This window comes from Onychostruthus taczanowskii, unplaced genomic scaffold (assembly GCF_017590055.1).
Source record: "Onychostruthus taczanowskii isolate IOZ18803 unplaced genomic scaffold, ASM1759005v1 scaffold48, whole genome shotgun sequence".
In the NCBI taxonomy this organism is placed as follows: domain Eukaryota; kingdom Metazoa; phylum Chordata; class Aves; order Passeriformes; family Passeridae; genus Onychostruthus; species Onychostruthus taczanowskii.
Genome location: NW_024502347.1, coordinates 3,203,897 through 3,226,117, shown reverse-complemented (window position 1 = coordinate 3,226,117; position 22,221 = coordinate 3,203,897). Strand labels below are relative to the sequence as shown.

Below are 22,221 nucleotides of genomic sequence, written 5' to 3'. Positions count from 1 at the left end.
TCAGAAAGAAAACTTTACAAACTGTTAAAAGCTGCTAGGAGAACAAAGGTCTTTGAAAACAGGACCACTTGATTCAACAGGGCTTTCTAGATAGTCTTTGATTCAAAACTGACTTGTAAGTAAATGCTGAACTCTCCAAATTCAGTGTGGGAAAGGATGAAGTAATCACTAGAATAGATATTGATCGTGACAACTGGAAACTGTTGAGCAGACTATGTGTTTTAACAACCCCAGGAAGTATTTAAAGGCACTTACTTGCGCAGCCATTCGAACTGCTCCTTACAGTCAGAGCAACCATAGTCAGTGGTCCAAGCATGGCCGATGGTGTACTTGTGGAACTTGAGCATGTCCATCACTCCCACTTGGGCAATAGCACAACCAAACAGGTCAGGGCGCTGATTAGCACAGGCAGCTTCAGCAGGAGAACAAGGCCATTAGTATTCAGGTCTTAAAGAATTAAGTTCAACAGTAAAAGGTTCACTACCAAGTTGTACTGGGAGGAGGCTGTCAGTGAATATGAAATCAAACAGACTTTCAAGCAAAACTATAAGCAAATACACAAATGGATAAAAAACATAACTCTGAAAAATAGTATTTTCAAAAGAACTTAAGAGCCATTTCTGTGCTCTTCAGACACCAAACATGTTGTTCTAAGAAAACTGCCTTTCAAACCACTAAATTGGGACTGAAGGAGAAATAAACTTTCAAAGCACGTGAGATTTTGAACTACTGAACTGAAGGTACCTAAACCATTCTCTGTTTAAACTTTAATATTAGTTTGAAGAATATTTCCATAATTACTATGTAAACCCGTAAGAAAAGAGTTTTGATAAAAGCAGACTGTTACAAGATCAGTGGAATAACCTCGAATTAACACGGTGAATTGCTGCTGTATTTTCTTGTTTTATGATTTTTATCTTCCTACAGCTGGAAGGGACAATTTGTTTAAGAATAATGCTTGCCTCATATATTTTAAAAACAACTGCAGTAGGCCCATCAAGCTCAGTGTTCAATGTATAAGAGTGGCAACTGGGAGATCTCTCCTGTAAATTATTATCTGATGAACTAGTTATTTCAGTTTTGTCTGAGCTGGATTTATCTTCAGCCATCCTATAAAAAAGCCATCAAAACACACATCCCCTGTAAATACAACTGTTTCCTCTCTTACTGTTTATTCATCCAGTGTTCATCATATCCTGTAAGTAAGTTCTTCAATTCCAATGCCTGTTTCTTGATTTAAACCTTTTCCCTGGTGATTTTACAAATTCCCCTGACTTTTTTGAATTTTAAGAAATAAGAGCACTGAAATTTTCACATAACTACCACAATGGATCCCAGAATCCCTCAATTAATTCAGAACTATTCACTGTGGATCCACATGTAGGTATGATCTTTCCCAAATTCTTATCTCCTCATTTTTGTCCATTGTGAAAATGGATTGATTATCACCACTCTTTGCCTCCTGCTAACCATGACATTGCTATGACATGACTTTGCTTCCAGCTCAGCAAGGACTTTTTTTCACGGCTTTTGAAAATCCAAGAATAACTCCTCATCTAGATCACTGTTACAAGCCCCATATGCATCCCAACTCCTTCAGATAGCTCTAATACATTTGAAAGCTGCAACTTCAGCCTGTAGAATTCTTTCTTTTATGTCAGCTATTATTTATTGGTTTCAACTGGCTTGCCCATTAGAAAAGTCAGATTTACTCATCTGCAGCTTGTGGATCACCATGAACCATTTAAAACTTGGCATTACACTTGCCCCCTTCTGTTCCTCATACAGACAGGCTTAGTAGCCTGCAATTTCATATCAGAGTTCACTTAGGATCCTGCATGCGCACCATCTGGTCCTGGCAACACACTACTTTTCATTGGACTGATTCATTCCAAAACCTTTCCTGCTGATGCTTCAGCTGGAGTCAGCTCCCCAGAATATTCCCTATGAAGACAGACCCGTGCAGGGAACCCCCCACCCTCTCCTCAGGAGGGAACATCAAAACAAACAGACCATTTAGTTGTTCTGCTTTGCAATTAATTTTCTATAATGCTCCTTTTACATCTCACTAGCCTGCAAGTCCCACAGATCGTCTGACCAGCTTCCTGCCTCTGATGAGCATAGAAAAATGTCATCGCTAATCTTAATATTGGAAACAATTTGCTCATGCATCTCCTGTGGTCTGTCTGTCCCTGCCAAGAGTTTACACTACACCCTATTTTCTTCATTTAAACAGGATTTTTACTTTCTGCAAAATGAAATTTTACTTCTGGTCATCTCTGATATGTAACTATGCTAACTTTTCCTTATTTATGAGTCATTTCCATAAGGTACATATAGTGCCTTAAAGAGATGCTATGTAAAAGATTTTTAGGAAGATCAGATCTCTCCTCTTCAAGCTATTTTCTTTTATGAACATAAATTGTATTGTGGTAGGAACAAAAGCCAAAACAACTAGCATAACATTTTATTTTAATACTATTTATTTCAGAGTGTATTTTGAGGCACTGTCAGTTGCTCAGGATTTTGGAAATTGCTCCTTGCTAGTTCCTTAAGTAGTTACCTCAGTGAGAAATCACCTATGGAGACACTCATCCATGCACACTACAACTTTTCAATTAGCCATAATAATTATATGCATTAATAAAGTGTAATCTGGAACAAAAAAAATATTTGTGAATTTTACGCCCCTATACATAACTTTGAGCTTTAAAATTCAGTACAAAAATATGCCTTCAAAATGTTGGAATGGTTTTGTCTAGGCAAACATGAGAGGTCAAACACTGCATTTGCAGGGAGGTTTTCAGCTCACAGCTGTACTGCTCTGCTCAGCTTGGGGATCACACTGCAGGACAAGGAAGTCTTTTTTTGCAGTTGAATGAGGCAAGACAAGCTCAGGGCTCCGCAGTCCTCAGAGTTACCTCCTGTTAGTCTGACTGAAAGGAAACAGTATTTTGGAAGAGTGACAATACTCTTCCTTGTCAGCTTTTTCTTCAATAAATAAGAACGAATAAAATCTGGCAGTGGGTCCTTCAACCTACAGGATAAGTTATGATCTCCAATGTTGCATCAATAACTATTGCAAAATTTATTTTTGCTTTGATAAAAAAGACCTTATAAGAATTTCCTGAATTCTCCTAATTCTACTCAGTCAAGGAAAATCCCTATCTGGCTCATCAAGAGTAGGGAAATCCTGCTTGACTGTAATCTACCAGTAAATTCAAGGGAAGGATTCTAACAAGATTTCTGAGAGCAGGGAGGTCTAGTTTGCTAACACCTGTCTCCTACCAGAGTGATGTACTTCCTGCAGTTGTCACTTGCTTCCCCTTACTGACACAAGGAGCCCAGCTGAATAGTTCAGCCAGTGACCCAGGGGGTTTTATTACTGAAGCTGAGTAGGATGAATCTCATCCTGACTGAAGCTGAGGTCCATATAACGATAAAGAAGTATTTTCAGAAACTATGTAATATATTCAAAGTTTAACTGCATTTCCAACTATATATTTAGGTCCCACATAAAACTGACTTGTGCAATGCTTCCATTCCCAAATGGAGTACAAACCCTTTAATCCTTTATCATATTCACCCATTTCTATTTCAAATGCACAAACACCTTCTGCCACTTGTTACTGAGAAGCATGTAAGCAAAAACCAAAATACAGCTTTACAAGTACTTGTTATTTGATCTTTAAAACAACTCCTTTTTAAAAATAATAACACAGGTCTAGCCAAGATGGCTTAGACCAAAGATCTGTATAATTCCAAATTCTGTTTCTCATGCTGGATGCTAATTCACTGAAAAATAGAATAAAATCAATAGAGTCAGTATACAGCAGCTAATAAATACAAAAAGAAGAGCAAGCAGAGTGGGCCTAGGAAAACTGCTCATTTTCTGTAATTCAGTGGTTTATGAACTTCAGGTGCCTTTTTTACCCCCTTCTCACATAAGTAGCTCAAATCTGTCATACTGTCACCTTTCATGCTGCTTAAAAAAAGGCAAACAAACCCTCATACTATTACTTTGTGTCTACATTTCCTTTCAGAATTGCGAAAAAAATCACCTTCTTTTTTTTTCTGCTATTTTCAGATGCTTTCAGATAGGTATCTTATCAGAAACAGATTTTGTAGCTCTTAGACTGCTCAGAATGCGAGATCTTTCTGTGACAAGACTTCTGTTTAAGAGAAGGCTATTAATTTTCTTGAATTTAAGAACACAGCAGTGAATTTTTAGTGAACAAGATGCATTTGTAACAGACCACACACAGTTTCCCAATGCTACATAAATTAATAGTTCAGTGGTTATTTTGCAATGGTTAACCTGAAGAAAGAAAGATTAAAAAAACTTCATGTTTTTTAAACCATTCTTACTTTCTGTGTGACTCTACCAAAGGATTAGCTCTTACCACACAAAACTGTGTGACTTTTAAGTCAGCCTTTGCCAGAGACTGCAGAATTCCAACGTCCTATGCAAACAGCAAATGAAGTACTACTGTACGTATTTAACACCTGGTATACATTAATGCATTGACATTCTGGCAACTTTTGACAGGCAGATCTCATAAATTTTTGTTTGTTTACTTTAATAAGCCCAGCACCAAATCTGGGAAATAGACAAGCAGTTCTTACCAACTAAGAGGCCCCCATTTGAGCCTCCATTAATAGTCAGCTTCTCTGGGGATGTGTAGCCTTCCTTGATGAGGTATTTGGCAGCACACTGGAAGTCATCAAAGCAATTTTGTTTGTTGGCCAAGATACCACCTAGCATGGAAACAAAACAAATCAGTTTATACCATAAAATCCTTTTGATATTATCTCTTCAGAAAAACATGTGTCCAAAAATACCTGGGAACAATTCCAGTTTCATGAACATTTTAATAATTGATGCAGCTCAGAAGAACAGCAAAAATGAAAGATTCTGTCAACAAAGAGAGGCTATAAAATGGTTCTGTCAATAACTCTGATGCTTTCAGAAACTCTGAATAATACATACCTATACTGTGGAGTGAGTGCCAGGTAATGTTCCTAACCAGTGAAAGGAAAGCTAAAAGCTTTGCACAGCAAAATATATACAAAATGACCACATACAACACACTTGAGGTTTAAGCTAATGGGACTTTTAACATCATTAAACTCAGTGACAGTTTCTTAAGGCAATAAAGATTCAGCTTATAAAATAGGCTATATAAAATCAGCACTTCTAATTTCTTGGATATATAATATGTGGCTGGGTATTTACTTTTTTTTTTTCCTATTAGTTGTTTTCAAACCACGTGATATAAAGCTATGGTCAAAAAGGGACTTGACTTCAGAGTTCCATCTTGCTTTGAAATTTTATTAATTAACTTTCAACACAGAAATGTTGAAAAAATTAAGATACTGTCATCATTTTGAATCAAATTCCAAATGTCATCAGGTGTACAAGGGAACAAATAATGACAGAAAATGTTGGTTCTGATGACATCATTGATAAGACTTCCAGGTCTGAAAAAATAATTTTTGCAGGGTGTGATAGGGAAGGAAAAGGATGATTTTCCATACAATCTTTCAATTATTTTAATAGAAGAGTATCAGCTTAGAGAACTCACAGTTGTCCAAATGTTGCTTATTTGGCAAGAGACTCAAACTAGATCCTACTCAAACGTTATCATCCCTAAAGACCATGGTAATCTCAGCCAATTAAATGCTAGTAAGAAATGGGATTGCATTCCTGTAGCAAAGGCAGTGGCCCAGCTAGGCAAGCAGGGCTTACAAGATGCAGAAATGGAAGTCCAGTTTCTTCTGCTTTCTTTAAAAGCTGGATGTTTATTCCAAGCTGATTGCCTAAGGTTCCCCCTATGGTCCAAGAACCTCCAGGACAATTAATTTTACCCTAAATTAAATTAGATGAGCTACAGTCTTGAGGTGTCTGTTTACCTCCATTCTCTATCAAGTGATCCTTAAGACAACCAGTTTACAATGGTTTTGTAAAACCTTTGTTTCTATGTCACAGAAGTTTAGCAACTAAGTCTGACATTTAGTCATAAAGATCTTGTAGAATTGAAGGCAGTATATTTGTGATTTTTTGTGGGTTTTTTTTTCTTTTAAATAAATACACATCATTCTTGTATTAACAAGACCGTTGAAGACAGACATACTGGGACAACAAAAAAGCCTTTAAGTATGTGGCAATAAAGGAGAAATAAGTCTTACTCCTCGCTCAAAACACCAGACTGGTGTAAGATCAGAATCCTATTTATAAAATTAAACCTAAGTGAAAAAAACTTCTGTAATTGCTTCTGGAATTAAAAAAGAACAGATACATATTTTATTTCAAACTGCAATAAAAGTCTTGGGTCAAAATCAAGCAGGAAATAGGTGGATCAAAGAAGCATTACCATATTAAAATAAATTTTATTAAAATCTACTACAAATCAATCTGCAAATTAAAATTAATGAAGGATACTTCATCTTTTGCAATATCCTGTATCTGCAAGCAAACACAGCTTCTATTTATGAAACTATTACATAATTAACTCAATTGTGAGGAAATGACCCAGACAAATAGTTACCACAGATGAAATAGTAAAATCAAGATGCAATGATCTGGAAATATCATTTTGTCTGATAAAAAGATATTATGGATTACTGCCATGGCAAATTGCTAGATCATAAGCACCACTGTTTTGGTACATGTGCCTTGCTGACAACATTCCTAGCAACTTATGCACCAGATTCTTAGAGTAAGAGTAAAGTGTCATGATTAAATAAGGATAGGTATGGTATGTTCCTGAGATAAGAAGGACTTTTTTAAGCTTTTTCCCCTGGTGGAGGAATGTGGACAGTTGTCAACAATAAGGAAAGTAGACAAAGACAATTAAATGATTAAGACAAGATGGGAAAACCATGGACATAAATATATCAAAAGTGTTAAGAAAAGGGGAAAAAGAGATTGACAGAGCTTTTCAGTGTTTAACTGAGTTTCCCTGTGGCATGACAGTCAGCTTAAAAAAAAACCTAAAAGGTCAAATGGTTGCTTACAAATTGCATCCCCCAAGAGTTTGGAGGGGATGATGTGAATGCACTTCTGGAGCTGACAGTTTTCATATGAACTTCAATCACGGAATCACAAAACCATTTAGGCTGGAAAAGACCTTTAAGATCATCGAGTTCAACTGTTAACTCAGCACTGCTATGTCCCTAAGATATATCTATGTGTCTTTTAAATACCTCCAGGGATGGTGACTCAACCACTTCCACGGGCAGCCTGTTCCAGTGCTTGAAAATCCTTTTGGTGAAGACATTTTTCCAGTCACATTCATCAAATTAAAAAAAAAAAGTCTATTCATAAATTATGCAAAAATAATATAGAAGAGTTTATACTCTGAACTCAAAGTTCACACCTTCCATAAAGTTCTGCAATTTTTTTTTGTGTGTGTGTGTGTGTGTGATACGAAGAGAGCCTAAATAGTCAGTGTTGTTGTTTTGATGATTTGAACTGGGCACCTGCAATAATGAAAGAGGCATGTGAAAGCAAGCCAGGTCTTTTTAAATAGGCAGACATTTTTTGTAAGATCAGTTCAAGAAAAATAGTTGCATTTTCCAGTGTTTAAGTCCAGGGAACTTGATAGTGCCTAAAAAACCACAATGATTTTCTTGGAAAATATTCTCTTTGTACGAAAATGTTTTTAAATAGGCTGCAAAAATGAAAATAATCTAATGAAAACCATCAAATTAACACTGGACAATGTACAGATCTAACAAGTAAGTAAGGAAAAATATTTACTTTTTTGCAGAATAAGTAAAATGCAAAAGGAGATGTGAGCATGGGAGAAGGAGTGAAAAGAAAATGCTGGAATTTTCATTGCTAAGCCTGCAGTTTTGTTCCTGTGCTTTGACTGACTTACCTTTGTGCCAGGTCTCTCCATATTCGCCCCCGCCCCTGATGTTTGCCACTGCTAGAACACCTCCCAGGTGTCGCACAAAAATAAGTCTTGACACGCTGAAAAAGCAAACAGGCAAGAGGATTGTTTCTATTTTCCAATTTTTATACACCTACCACTTCTGCAAAAATACTTTGAGGGAAAGATCTCTCCCGAAGTCAATGATGAAATTGTGAATTAAGTCCCTCTTGAAGGTGAACCTAAGTCGTTAGGCTTTTTTTGATGGTTATCCATGGAAATGAAACTCCCAGCAGCTTTAGGAGAGGAAGGAACCAGTGCTGGTCTGTTCTTCCTCCCTCAGTTCTGCTCTTTGGAGGAGAGTGGCCAGTGGTTTGGCCTAACAGATGACCACTCAGAATGTGTCACCATTTACAAAAATTATCTTCAAAGCCATTAGTCTGCAGACTAGACTTATGCAGCACCACTGGACCTCCATAGCCTCCTGAATTGTTCCTCCTTCATGGGACCTCCACTTCTGAGAGGAAAGGAAGATTTAGCCCAAAGGAAGAAATCAAAGAATTAAGAACAGCACTTGATTTTTGTTTATGAGCAGCTATTTTCAACCTAACTTCTGCTTAATTTACTTCTTTTGGACATTTGCAATACTGTGTTTGCAAAGAAAAATTCTGTATCTACCATCCTTTTGTGCCACGGTCAGCAGTCAAGTCAGCAGCTGGCCAATCCCATTCTTATGCATTTTCCTCTCACATTGCTAAATACAAAACAAATAGTATAACATAAAATTACAGGTTCTGCCTCCCCTGCTATCTCCTGAAGCTGTCTGACAGCTAAAACAGCATATATTTTTTAAAATGCCAAATTGCAAAAGTATCAAAGACATTACTATCTTTTTTTAAAATGAAGTAATCAAATTATATTTAACAGTTAAATATGTTAGTTGTTGATCTGTTGAGGCAGTAGCTTAACACAGCAGAAGCTGCAGAAGGCCAACCACACATATGCAAAGGAGACAAGTAAAATATTAACATTTAACCTCAATAAGCCTTTATTTTCCCCTCTATTAGGTTTAAATTTCTTATTTACTTGAATTCTTTGCTCACACAGAAACCCGTCTGCAGAAAATAAATTTGTTCAACCACAAGGGCAAGGGCTGTGTCTTTTTACCTTTAAGTCCCATTGCTGCTTATCAGAAACAGTTTGAAAAATGGCAGTCTTACAGTGTGTCTCATGTGGATGCAGTATCACAACAGGTGAAGTTTGCGTACCTCCCAAAGCAAATACCTATGTACTGGCACATGTTCTTGAGAGTGTATATCAAGGAGTAAGGAAATGAAAAGGAAAGCACAAGGATAACTAATAAGAGACTTCTGCATTTTCATAACCATCAAAGGAAAACCTTCCACCTAGGCTGGTTATCTGGCCCATCAGATGGCTCAGGAGCCATGAATTATCTCAGCTTCTGTAAAACGAATTCTTAAGACCATCACTGTGAACTTCATTTTCCTTAGATTGCTGTGACATTCTGATCAAATGCAAGATTGATATTCTAGAAGTACATTGTGCCAAGGTCAGAGAGCATTACTCTGTCAAACTCCAGGACTTAATTTCAACAGGTTGCTACACAGCTAATGTGGAGTTACCTGACAGTAGGTTGCCTCATGAGACTGTGGCTTCTTAATTTCTGGTAGGTAGAGTCATAAAACCTCCCAAAATATTCTGCACTTCTTTTCCCTGTCTACCTCAAACTTAGGACATCTTGGTCCAAAGTTACTTGATTCCCTAATAACCAGAAGTAGCAAGTAAGAATTACAGGTAAGGTAAGAACTTGCTTCCCAAACATACTGCCTGAGAATACTTAAAAAAAGAAAATATTCCACAATAGAGTCCATCCTCTTCCATCTGCTGAAAGGAACTCTGTCCATCTGAAGGATCATGGTGAGTCAGGACCCTAACTTGACCAATATTTTGAGTATTTGTAAAAAACTTTCTCAAAGTTTTTCTCTTGAACTTTATTTTTAAGTTCAAGGAACCAGATTTTTTAAGTATAGAATCCAAACTTATTATTTTTTAAAAAGTGAAAATTCCAAGTAATCAGACAGCTCAAAGCTCAACTTTCCCACAACACCCTATTACTGCCTCCTGTGTTTTTCCAGGTGGTTTCTTGCTTCCAGATTTGATTTCAAGTCAGCTTGGTGTCTGAGTCACTGCAAACTGCCCAGTCAACTTGCATGGCTATGAAATGTCTCATTCTGCAAAACAAAGTCTGGCTCCCTGGTCTTCCCAACAGTCTCTGTAGCCTTTTGCTCATTATCCCTGCTCTTCCTTCTCTCCTGGAAGCAGGGTAAAGGAAAGGACAACAGGGTCAAGATGGAGTCAGTGGAGGGATCAGAAGACAGTTCCCACCATGGAGAGCTCCTTCTAGACCCTCTAATCACTCATAAGGAGCATAAACAAGAAATAATAAATCAGATCTTGTTTTTACAGTAGAGATCAATGTGAGGAGCTGTGCTTCACAGAGCAAGAACACTTCCTCAGAATTACTGATCTGCTGTGAGGTATTGGAGTTGACAGAAAAATGCAGGCTAGTGCATAGGTGATGGGGAAGAAGTCCTCAGCCACTGGACTTGGTTGCTTTTTAAGCTTTTGTGGAGCTGAAGAGAGCAGTAACAGAATAAGCAAAAGGCACAATCCTCCACTCTGCACTGAGGGCTGCTCTGTTGCCTGACCTTTCTCCAGGCTCACAGTCTCTCTTCCCTGCACCACCTCTTTGCTTAAAGGCTGGGAAAAACCCGGCAGTGATATGCAATTTCACAGTCTGCTGCACAACCAGCTGCATTCCAGGATGACTTAGAAATTGCTTCTCCTGTACCCACGCAGGCACACACAGAAGAGAGAAGGGAAACATGTTGGTTCCTACAGTGTAGTTAGCCAAATCTGAGGCATTAGTGGTGGGTTTGTGATGGCATTTCCCCAGCAGCTCTGCCAAGCCATTGGTATCAGCTCCATCAGCCTTCACTTGCACTTGCTATGTGGGCTGTATAATTAACGACAGTGCTCTAGCAAGCACCATCTCAAAATGCCACCAAATGAAGCTCCCCAGTCCAGCGAAGCATATGAAAGATGCATGCTTGCATTCAAAAATAAACCACTACTGTCACTGACTTAATGACTTTGGCCTATCATTCTTGTAGTTATTTCTGGATCCTGTAACCTGTTGGTTTGTTTCTATTGCTTTCAGTGAAAAAGATTTTTTTTTCATTTTTGATGTGAAAAGGAACATCAGTTTGTGAATTAAGCAGAAATAAGCTCCCCAAATCAGAGAGCTTCACATTCATAGGTGTGAAATACCAGTAAGAAAATACTGTACAGGCTGGAAGACATACAGGACAGAATTGAACCACTGGAAAAGGAGAAGATGGGATGTTTTGTGGAAAGTTTTAAGAGTCTTAAGTTTAAGTAAAAAAGCCTAGGAGTATTTAGCCGGGAATTTTTTTTTTTGTTTTTTTTTAAAAGGTAAACTGGTTCCTACTGGTTACATTTCCACGGCTACATCTCAGTTCAGAATCGGGTGAGTGATGTAGCAAGCCTCAGCCTTGGCCATCCTGTGGCTGCTTTCTAGCAACTCAAGCCTGTGGTCATAAAATAAAACAAAAACCAACCAACTAATCAACCAACCAAAAAAAACCACCAAACAAAAAAACCCACCACCAAATCGTGGTGTTGGGCTGTGGATAGAACGGCACTCAGATTTGGGAACTCCTTGTGAAGTACTGCAGAATGTAGTAGCAGAGATGGAGTAAAGCATTAGTGGAATCTGTCAGGTAAAGGGTGAACTGGACATCCTGCCTTTCTGACATAAATTCCCTCTTACAATTTCCTTTCCCTGATTTTGCCTGCCTACTTTTGCAACACATTCCCTCACCAAGTACTCAAGTCTCAGGTTATTAGCCATAAACATGTATTGAAGGCTTTGGCTTTTCTTTTTTTTTCTTTTAGAAAGAGAAAGCTGAGAAATCATATCTTGATATTTCAGGGAGAGAGTAAGGAGGGAGGTGTGGCCAATCATGTTTTATTTACATTGTCAGTGGGATAATATATTTTGATCTGGAGGTCACTGATAGTTCTCTGTGCATTTACTTTTAAGGGACTGTTACAGATTCATATTCTTAATTTATGAACTGTATAATGAAGGTTTAATAGGGTTCAGGAAAATATAGGTCACTGCTCCTACCTCCCATCTTCCTCTCTTTTAAATGTCAGCTGCACCCTTTTGCTGCTGTTTGCTGGACTCCTACAAGAATCAATTTTTAGCTTGCCAAAATGGCAGAAAACCACCCACTCTGTTTTGCTGGGACAGTTTTCTGTCATTCTTGCGGGGTAAATCAGCTTAGGAAAGGATCCAGCAAGCACCAGGGCCAATGGATGGGAGGTGGAAGTAGGGACTGTGAAATACCTTCTCCTTCTGCCAGCAACCAGCTCATGTCAGCTCTGCAGTACGTGAAATTTTACCTTAAATTAATAGATATGTAATATTTATTTTATAGTCTTTAAAATTAAAAGATGATAAGTTTTATCAGTTTTCAGCATTTGCAATAAACTGTAGTAAATCAGTGGTTGAACCTAAGTAAAAAAGAATTCTAAAACTATGCTCATTATATAATTGTGTCTCTCAAGAACTACAGGAAATTAGAAGTGTAGCTTTATAAGGCAGATAAAAAGCTTACAAATAATCACAGAGCACAAGATGGGAGGTCCATTGTTAGACAAGATATTTGCTAAAAAGGACAAGAAACTGTAAATGCTATTCAGAAATACAATCATAGCAAACAAGAAGGCAAGCACTATAAAGAATTACTTGAAATGTGCTAGCTCTAAATCAAGTCTGGTAGCACCTAAACTTAATAGGATTGTTTCATAATAGATTATTTTTCTGTGGTAAGCTGCTCTTCTGCTTCCTGAAAAACTTTTCTCTATTCAGCCCCTTCCGTTTCTGCTTTCCTCTACCTCACACAGGAGCATTTCTTTGGTATTCAAGCACTGCCTCTTGCCAAGTGTATTCAAATTGCCTTGCTTAAGAAATAAGCCTTTTCTTTAAAGAGTCCATCTATGCAATAAAGCTTATGGCTTTTGAGAGCTACAAAGCCTGTTCTGAACACAGCATTTTTGGCTTACAGTGTGTTGCTTTGCATTTGTGAAGACAGTATCATTTGTGCCTCAATACACAATCCTCTTTCCTGATCATATGGGACACAGAAGGATTTTGTTTCCAAGCCAAATTTAAATTATTTACATTACTTTAGTCAAATATTTGATTTTCTATAATATTTAGACACAGGTAATTGTTTAGCTTGGAAAAAAGAAAACTTCCTATGCTGTTAGTTCAGCAATGAGCTCAAATATTTCCTTAATATATTTGTCCATGTTTTTCTATTGAACTCAGTGATGGAGCAAGAAGAGGTTAAGGTGTAATCCTAAGGGCAAGGTGACTGTTGTAAACCTCAGGAGAGCAGAGCACTCCTCTGCTCTGACATAATTTCTTCTGTGAGCCTGGGTAACCCCAGACAAATATGTCCGGGCAGCCCTTATGGCCCTCATCTTGCTTCTTAGGAACTTGAAATGCATCCTGTCAGATTCATGGTCCACCCTGCCCACAGCCTGTGACAGCTGCTAATACCAGATACTTCAGAAGGTGTGAATCACCCTGCTTACCTGTAGCTCGGTGTAATTGATATGTTGAAGCCTCCATATCCATACAAGAAGGCAGGATGAGAACCATCTAATTTAATTCCTTTCTTGTGAATAATAAACATTGGGATCTTAGTGCCATCTTTGCTAGGGTAGAAAACCTAAGACAAGAGAAAAAGAAATATGAAATGCTCTTAGTGCTGTAACTCTCCACAAGTGCTGTTAACAAGAATCAGAGATGATCATTTCTATGGAGTCTGATGGATAAAACCTTCTGAGCAACTTGCACCAATTTCCCAAGTCAGGTTCAGTACTGGGCACCACCTGCTTGGTTGTGTAGCAGCTCTGGAAAATGTATCAAAATGAGACAAAGGGTATGACTATCACCTTTAGGTATCTTATCCCTCAGTTCTACACACAAGAGGGTTTAAGAAAATGTTACAAAAATAATACAGCTCTCTGCAAGGGAAGACTGTCAAAGCACAAGGGCTGCATGGTCCATCACACGTGAAATGAGCAAAGACTGAGCTGGCACATAGAACAAACAGAATTTAAACCAGATTTCCTGCACAGATGAATTTACCAAGGCAAGTCTGTATCCAGTAAAAGTGGACTTAGCATTGCCTAGTCTTTCAAGTTGCCTCAGGGACACGTCAGCCTCGTCAGGGTGGTAACAGAAGCCATGACAGAAACTTTTGTTGCACTTTGGTGCATTTTCAGACATTACTAGGCAACTAGAACCAGGAGACCCAACCTTGCAGAATCCCCAGTCCATCGAGTAAGCACAACTGAACTGCCCACTGGCTTTATTCCTGAAAGGAAACCAGCTCCCAAAACACCAAGTATCCACATAGCACATGCTTTCATACATCTTTCTATTGCTGCTATAGCACTGTGTGAAGTTAAAAGCTGAACCCCATGTACACAAACACAGACTGTAATTGCTTAACACAGTTCCCACATCTTCTTGTTTTGATGCATGTCTCTGCCTGCATACTCTAATTTGGGATTACTGTGTTATATTTTGCCAAACAAGAAAAACACATGGCTGTGAACGCAGCTTACTGCTTGTCCTAAAATTCTGTCTGATTCCTTTTCACTGCCTTGCTTTAACATCACTGCAACTTCGACTCTAATTAGAACAAAAATGTAGTAAATTAAGAATGACACATTCTTGTAATTTAGTTGCATGTTTACAATATCTGCTTTTAAAGGAAATAGTTCCACTGTGATTTGTAAAGCATATGATCAACAGGTTCTATTTTTACAACACACAAACCTCATCAGTAACATGAACCTATGCAACACATTTATTCTGAGCATTGCCTGTAATGTGAAACATGTAAATCCACATGGCTGAAAACAAAGTAATCACATTTAATTTTAGTTTAATCATTGCTAAGGAAATGTGAGAAATTTCAAATGAAATCACATCTACCTCCAAAGGCTTTACCAAAACCTCTAGACATATTACAGATAAAAATTCACAGCACCCACAGTAGATGGAAAAAAAAACAACCCCAAAACCAAAAGCCTAAGGGTGTTTCTACACAGATGAAATCACTGTTTCCAAATGCCATAACTGTATCTTAAATGACAAAGTGCTTGTCAGAACAGTAGAGTATAATAGGTTTTCACTTTAAATAGTTACCTGAACACTATAAACGAATAAAATAACTGATGAACCAGAGAATTGCTGAGGCTGATGATGGGGCATTCCAGAGACTCTTCCCTAAACCATCATCTGTCAACTCCAGCTGTTGCTGGAAATTCTCAGGAAGCAAGCACCTGGCTTTTATAAATTTCCAGAAACTTACTGCTGTTGGCCAGTCCTTTCCTGATGACTGAAGTATACCACTAAGCTTACTGCTGGTTTCTGAATGAGGACTTTATCTTTTATATAACAGCTCCCTGAAAACTGACTTCAGTAGGGCTTTTATTGTCATCAGTTAAGATAAAATAACATACCATTAAGTGAAATCTCAACAGAAGAAAAAGACACATGTCAAGCTGCATAACATTGCTTAAATTTGCAATTTAAGGGTTTTCAGTTCTATCTTTGCTAAAATAATTATTACCTCTCCCTCCAAGAACACAAGAGAGGGGGGCCAGAAATCAATTCAGTGAGACACTAAGGTATGTGAAGCATTTAAGCTTCTCCAAATAGACTATTTTCAACAACTGATTCAATCTCACCTTTAAATTAACTGTTATCTCTGAAGCAAGTCCAATGGTTTATTCATGTAACCAATAAAGGGACGTGCTTCTATCTCAAAGATTAAGGTAAACTGCAAAGGGCAAGCCCTAAAAAGGATTTCCCAAGATGGTGTTTCATGCCTAACTTTAGATGCTGTCAGCTTTTACAGTGCTAAATGCTCATTAAAGGGTACTAACTTTTCCTGTTTTATCACAGTTAGGAGAAATCCACTGTGCCAATCACATTGTATTACTCATTGTTCATATAATTTCCAATAAGGTCTTAAGTCACTAAGATCAGCATATATAATAAGAGAACAAGTAAGGAAAATTAATTTGAAGGGAAAAGGATGGAGAAAAACACTACAGAAATATTATTATGAATGCTGAAACTCACCATTCAAAGAGGGACATGCTAAAAATAAGTATCTTCAGCCTTTAGGAATGCAAGAGCAATGCTGTGTGGTTGACAGGGCACTCCTGCTGCGTGCAACCCTTGGTTCTATTCTAGGACCATAGTGTTGGAGCAGCAGAGCAGCCCTGGAATAGTTGTAACTATCAGTCTCACACTAATGTCCCTGTGTCACATAGCACTGGGGTCTCAGTGCCAGAATCACCTTCAATTCAGATGGCCAAACCTGAAGTATACATTTATAGCCTCTAGTCTATTTATTGTGATGGAAGGAGAAAGCAACATTCTTTTCACAGTTAATCATTGCTACAAATTACATGAAAAATAAGCTATATAAGCAAAACAGAGCCTAATTTTAATCATTCTTTAGTGCATACATATGTATTTATACAGTGCTGTGTTACTGTCTTTTGATTTTTAAACTTAGCATTGGAAAGCAATTTAGACTCAATTTTCACCAGAAAAAGTCAATGGATGTTTAGTCAAAGACAGTTTACAGAGCAAGTTTTACAAGCAAATATAGTTAACATCTCTGTGCTCGGGCTTGTAAATTTACTTAGGGGTTAAACAGGATAAAAAAGTTCAGTACATTAATTCCTGGGGAGGTCTTTGTCCTTCTAATTATCATCCGCTTTAAATGTGCAGTATTTATATTAGGTGAATCTTCCCTTAGGGAAGAGGGGAACTATCAGCTGGCATGGTAGACACATACCTAAATTCATAAAGGCTCTATATTTATCCACCTCTGCCTCTGCAATGACAAAAAGCATCTTCTCCATCTCAAATCACCAGGAGGCAAAACTAAGTATTTTAGACAACCAAAAGATCTGAAAAACAGAGGCTGCAGATGAAGTTTTTCTTTCATTTATCTACAGAGATAATATAGCCAGATATTGATACTTACACATAGAACTAAAAATAATTTTGGCAATCATCCAATATGCACTTCTCTTGTAAATATGATATCAGTACCGTAGAATATTAAAGAAAGTGACACAATCATCCCAATAAATAAATAAATAAAACTAATCTGTCTGCATACTCACATTGTGCCACATAACTAAAAATACCTAAAATTACTGACATTGAATAGAAACTTCAATTTTTAAAAATTAAAATCCTCAGCAACTTCTGAGTATGTAGTTTTACTTTTTCTCCCTTTTAGAACTATTTTATCTATTTATATAATGCAGAGATTAAAAGATGTATGTAATCATAATTGCTTGGGTAAGAAAAGTGCACCTGAAATCATCTTGCTTTTACAAAACCTAAAATCCTTCTACACAAAAACCAAACCCAAATCTTTACACATTTAAAAATTAACCTTCTAAGGTAAGATTCAACACAGGTTTTGAAATGCTGCTGTAAAAAACAAATCGAAAATGATCTTGTCCATATGGGTCTAATGTATTTATTTTTGGAACTGTAAACAATATTTGAATGTTCACAAATCTTTTATCATTTTCCTGATTTGCTCACTAATGGCAAAGCATTAAAATCCAGTTTAAAAGTGATTAGTTTGTCTTGTCAAGAAAGAACTATGTCCTGTAGATAAAACATTAATTTTATACAAGAGAAGAAACTTTAATTCTGAGACTTGAAAACACCCCCTAAGTTACAGTAGGCTAATTATTCATAGGAAGCCAATAGTCATTCTAATAATACCTCTCCCAAATTCTCTTTCAAGATTAGGTATTACATACCAGAAATAGCAATTGTTTCCATGTCTGTGTGTGCTTGATCAAAACCAGGTAAGAATCACACTTGTCGTTAGACTGACATCCATTGTGTGAAATGCCAAAAATTTCCACAAAGAGCAACTAAAATGGCATATAAATCAAGCTGGAATGCTCCTTATTAAAAATTCATGTTCAATTATTTAGGTTTATTAACACCATAATTTTTTTCCAATATGTCCTATACAGTTTTTATGAGATAATTAATTTTCATTTGAAACAAAAAGAGGATGTAGCAGTTTTGTGGGATTTAACAATTTTTCTCTACTTCTACGTAAGAGAAGCTGCCCTCACACACTGCTGCAGCCACCACAAAGTTACAGACAGAACTGGGGAAGCAAAACACTCTGCTCAGTCCCAGCAACCCCTGGCGCAGGGACTACAGGGAATGACTACCTGGAACTGAGTTTCAAACATCCAGTCTCACATAAAGTATTCCCCTTGTTAAGTGAAGATTTCTCATTACACTTGCACCAACATTTGTGTTTTGAGATTTGGAGATGAAAAGTACAAGGAATTCATAGTAAATCCCATAACACTGCACACCTTTTGCCAAATGTCACAAATGCTTTGTTAAATGTGCACTGTTTTAAAAATCCCACACCAATATCTTTGAAAGGTGACTGGAACAGTAAACTTAAAGGAATAGTCCCTAGAGAAAGTCTTCCTTCACAGATGGTGGCATCAAAGTTTTCAAACCTATGTTTAGGTACAGAGATAACAGTGCCAGAGCAATGCCACATAGTAACATCTCCCACTGACAAGTCCTAACACTTGGTGCTTCAGGAAGGCAAGTCACAAAGACACTGCCCTCACACAAGCAAGTCTGAACATGCAGCACTGGCAGGGAGGGAGAAATCCTCTCTTGAGACACCAGGGCAGAAAACTCACTGATTCAAACAGAATCATGTGCTGGTGCTGCCTTCCACACCATCTGTCCATAGCCCATTCCATCCCTCATCACCTCTGATCTTACAAAAAACAGACACTAGTCTGGGGTTAAAGACTATAGTACATCACAAGCAAAACTCCCCATTTATTGCAGCAGTGGCATGGATTAAAATGTAAGATCTGCAGTGGCCCCATAGGCAGCTCTGGCAGCCAGCCAACGGCCACACGTAAGAGCAACTCTTACTAAACACCAGTTTTTGTATTCTTATATAGAACATGAATCAGAAGTCAGGAAAAACAACAGAGAACTGTTACCACTACAGAGCAAATCCACAGGATCTGAGGTTTCCTTTCTTCAGAGGGGAATCCTCATCAATCTTCTTTAAGCCTCTTAAATTAGCTTCAAAGCAATTCTGTGTGGGTTGCAAAGCTTGCTTAACACTGAGCTGGAGAGGGGCCAAAGTAACTCAGTACAGTAAAAATTCATGCAGGTAAAACCCAGAAAGAAGGACACCCACCACAGACATTTGCAAAAGCACTATGAAAATAATCAAGAAACCGCTCAGAAGAAATTGTTTCACCACCCACCCATCAGCACAAAAAGCAGACTCATGCTGACAGAGGCAAAGTGCCAGGAGATGGGCTTTTAGAGGAAATGTCTCCTTTCTGCTAGGTTCAGCTGCCCAGCTGCAGGGAGGTATCTCATAGGGTGTTGGGAGGATGTAGGGGAAGACAAGAGAAAAATACAGGTGAAAGATGAGAAATCCTGCAAGACTGGCATGGCAGAAGCTGCTTTTAAGTCACTCTTTTCTACATAAGTTAACAGCTATTATCACCCTTATATAAAGCATTAGTGGTAAATGGGATCCAGTGAGACCCTCACACACCCTCTACTTCTGCAACCAGAGAGGTTTCTTGCCTCTTCTGTTTATTCTTTGCCCCTTTCAGTGAAATCTCAGAGCTTCCTGCAGCAGAAGAATTAGAATCTGCCAAATACAGTTATTCCTCTTCTTTCATCAATTTGCCTTGAAGATGACTTAGTGTACAGTGAAGAGACAGATAAATTTACCTTTTCATTTAAATATGCACTGTAGTTATGTTAAACAGAAAAATGTCCCAGGGGCCTTTGTAAGTTACAGTCTCTTTTCTGAATTACCTCTGTGTTTATGCATTCAGAAAATGTAGTACTGTGAAGTAGTATGAGACAAGCAAAGGGGTGTCTTGATGGAAGTAGCACACCATTATGAATAAAATCATAAATAACAGCTGCTGGCTAGTCCATTTTCTTTCATTAAGTCGAGCTTTACTTCACTGAGTAAACTGCTCTGACAAGAGACAACTCAAAGCGTGTAGGCATTAGAAAATAAACACTACTCATTTTTACCGTGCTAGAAATCAGTTCAAATTTTAATGAGAAACACTCTAAGAGCAAAAATACAGAGGCAACTTACCATGGGCTAAGTTACTCATTTGTGCCCCTACATGACTAAAATACCACCAAAATGGTAGCAGAAGGGGGGGAAAAAATCCCTTGAGAATGGTCAAGGAAAAACTAAAGTCCTGTAAAATATCTGGGGTGCTATCTTAGAAAAAATAATTCTAAGGTTCAGAAGCTATTGATTTCAACAGTTTCCTGTGGAGACAGTACTATTGTTTTCAGATTTGTAGTAGTCACTTGTACAATGAAGAAAAACCACTCAGTGAGTAGCAAGAAGCAGAAGAGAAGTATAAGTTTTCATTCATTGTTGTAACAATGCTTAGGGAAGAAATTATTCCATGTCTAATATAAAGCAACCCAGCAAAAAATTTCAACTGATGGTGTAGTTTCCAGCAGATGTCAAAACTAAAACTTTGAAGGGACTTCATACCAGGAACACCAAGGAGTATGCTGAAGCACCCTTGTAATACTCTTGGAACAGGGCAGAAAAAAAGTAACAAAACAGGAACATTTTTTTTTTTAAAGCCCTAAGACTAAGGACAGTTTGCAGAAATCTTTCCTTTCTTAGGCAAAACATGAACAAGACAGCAAAAGCCAATAAACCTGTATCATAATCCACAACTAATAATCAACTCTCAATAAATCAACAGACCAAATTTCTAATGACACCAGAACAACTAGAATGTGTGCTATCAGTTCAAAAACCACCAGTAAGCAGAAAGAAAAAGTCAGGGATGTCTTTACTGGTAAAATACGACTCTCTGATTTCAGGCATTATGCTTTGAAGCTTTTCTCATCCAGACTATTTTTAGCTGTTAGCAGGGATCTCTGTACACTGGTTCTATCAAAAATATTGACAAATTGGATGAAGAGCAAGCAGTTCAGGGAGTTGTCAGGGAGAATTTATGTAGCATTTTTTCCCTGTCTGTGAGAATAAAAGCTGGAACTAAGGAAATCATCTCTTTCTTTATATCATTCATCTACACAGTTGAAACACTAGTTACTGTGAATAATAATAGTTCTTAGAGGCTCCCCATGTCCCATAAATCTCCTGTGAGATGACTCAAGGACAGAGCAGAAATAATTAATCTAAGGGAAAATAATATTTTATCAGTACCTCTGAGCAGTGTTGAGAAAATGAAATCAACTGCTAAATGAAGATGCAAACTAGCTTACCATTAATAAAATTGCACACTGATGAATTTGTGCTACATCATAAGCAGACAAAAGGCCAGAGAAAATGAGTGATTTAAATGTTTTTTGGGTAGCAAGTGAACTGAAAAAGAACTACCTTCCTTTATTTTCCTTTTAAAAAATGTTCTTCCAGAATTCACCAAGATTTTGTAATTTTTAAGTTTTTACTACTTCAGTTCTTATACTGAGGACAAATAACAGAAGTTTGCAGAACGATTCCACTCATATGTTCCACTTAGACAATTTCTGCATCTCTGGACACTTATTAAAGTACTTCATGTTTAGCTTGTCTTTCAAGCAGTGAATCCAATTTAAGAAAAAACAACCCACAAATCTGTTGACAAAGCATTGACTAAGCTTTTTAAGCTCTGCCTTACTGTTACTAGTGCAATTTTTTTCTGTGTTTGGTATAAATGGAGTAAATGGAGACTATGCCCTTCAAAGTGGTCAGCAACACCAGTGTATTACTGAGGTGTGATTATGCCATTTAACACTGAATAGAGGTTCTCCAAAATCTCCTCAGTTGCTATTTAACAAAATTTATTTTCCCAGTATAAACTGAACTGCTCATATGCATCTTTTCTAAGGTAATCATGCTCACAGTGAATGCTAGAGTTGTAACTTTAGGTTACAAGACTTGCTATAATTTGCTTCCCTTTTCCCCTTTGAATAGCAGAGTCTGCTCCAAGTAGTGGCCACAGAAAATCATTTTTCAGAGGTTTTCATCTTCCATATGTCTATGTAAGATCTTACCAACATCTGAAATTGTTGTTTTCCACTCTCACCTCT

At 37.6% G+C, this 22,221-nt stretch overlaps 1 protein-coding gene across 1 annotated transcript in view; it reads right to left on the bottom strand.

Annotated features, from left to right (window-relative positions):
- LOC121341389 (prolyl endopeptidase) overlaps window positions 1–22,221 on the bottom strand; it is an 85,025-nt gene that overhangs the window by 1,340 nt on the left and 61,464 nt on the right. The window contains exons 11-14 of the mRNA XM_041414851.1: window positions 13,590–13,726; window positions 7,884–7,978; window positions 4,627–4,758; window positions 256–412 (exon numbers count right to left, since the gene is read on the bottom strand). Coding sequence (XP_041270785.1) covers window positions 256–412; window positions 4,627–4,758; window positions 7,884–7,978; window positions 13,590–13,726 — 521 coding nt within the window. The remainder of the gene's footprint in view (window positions 1–255; window positions 413–4,626; window positions 4,759–7,883; window positions 7,979–13,589; window positions 13,727–22,221) is intronic.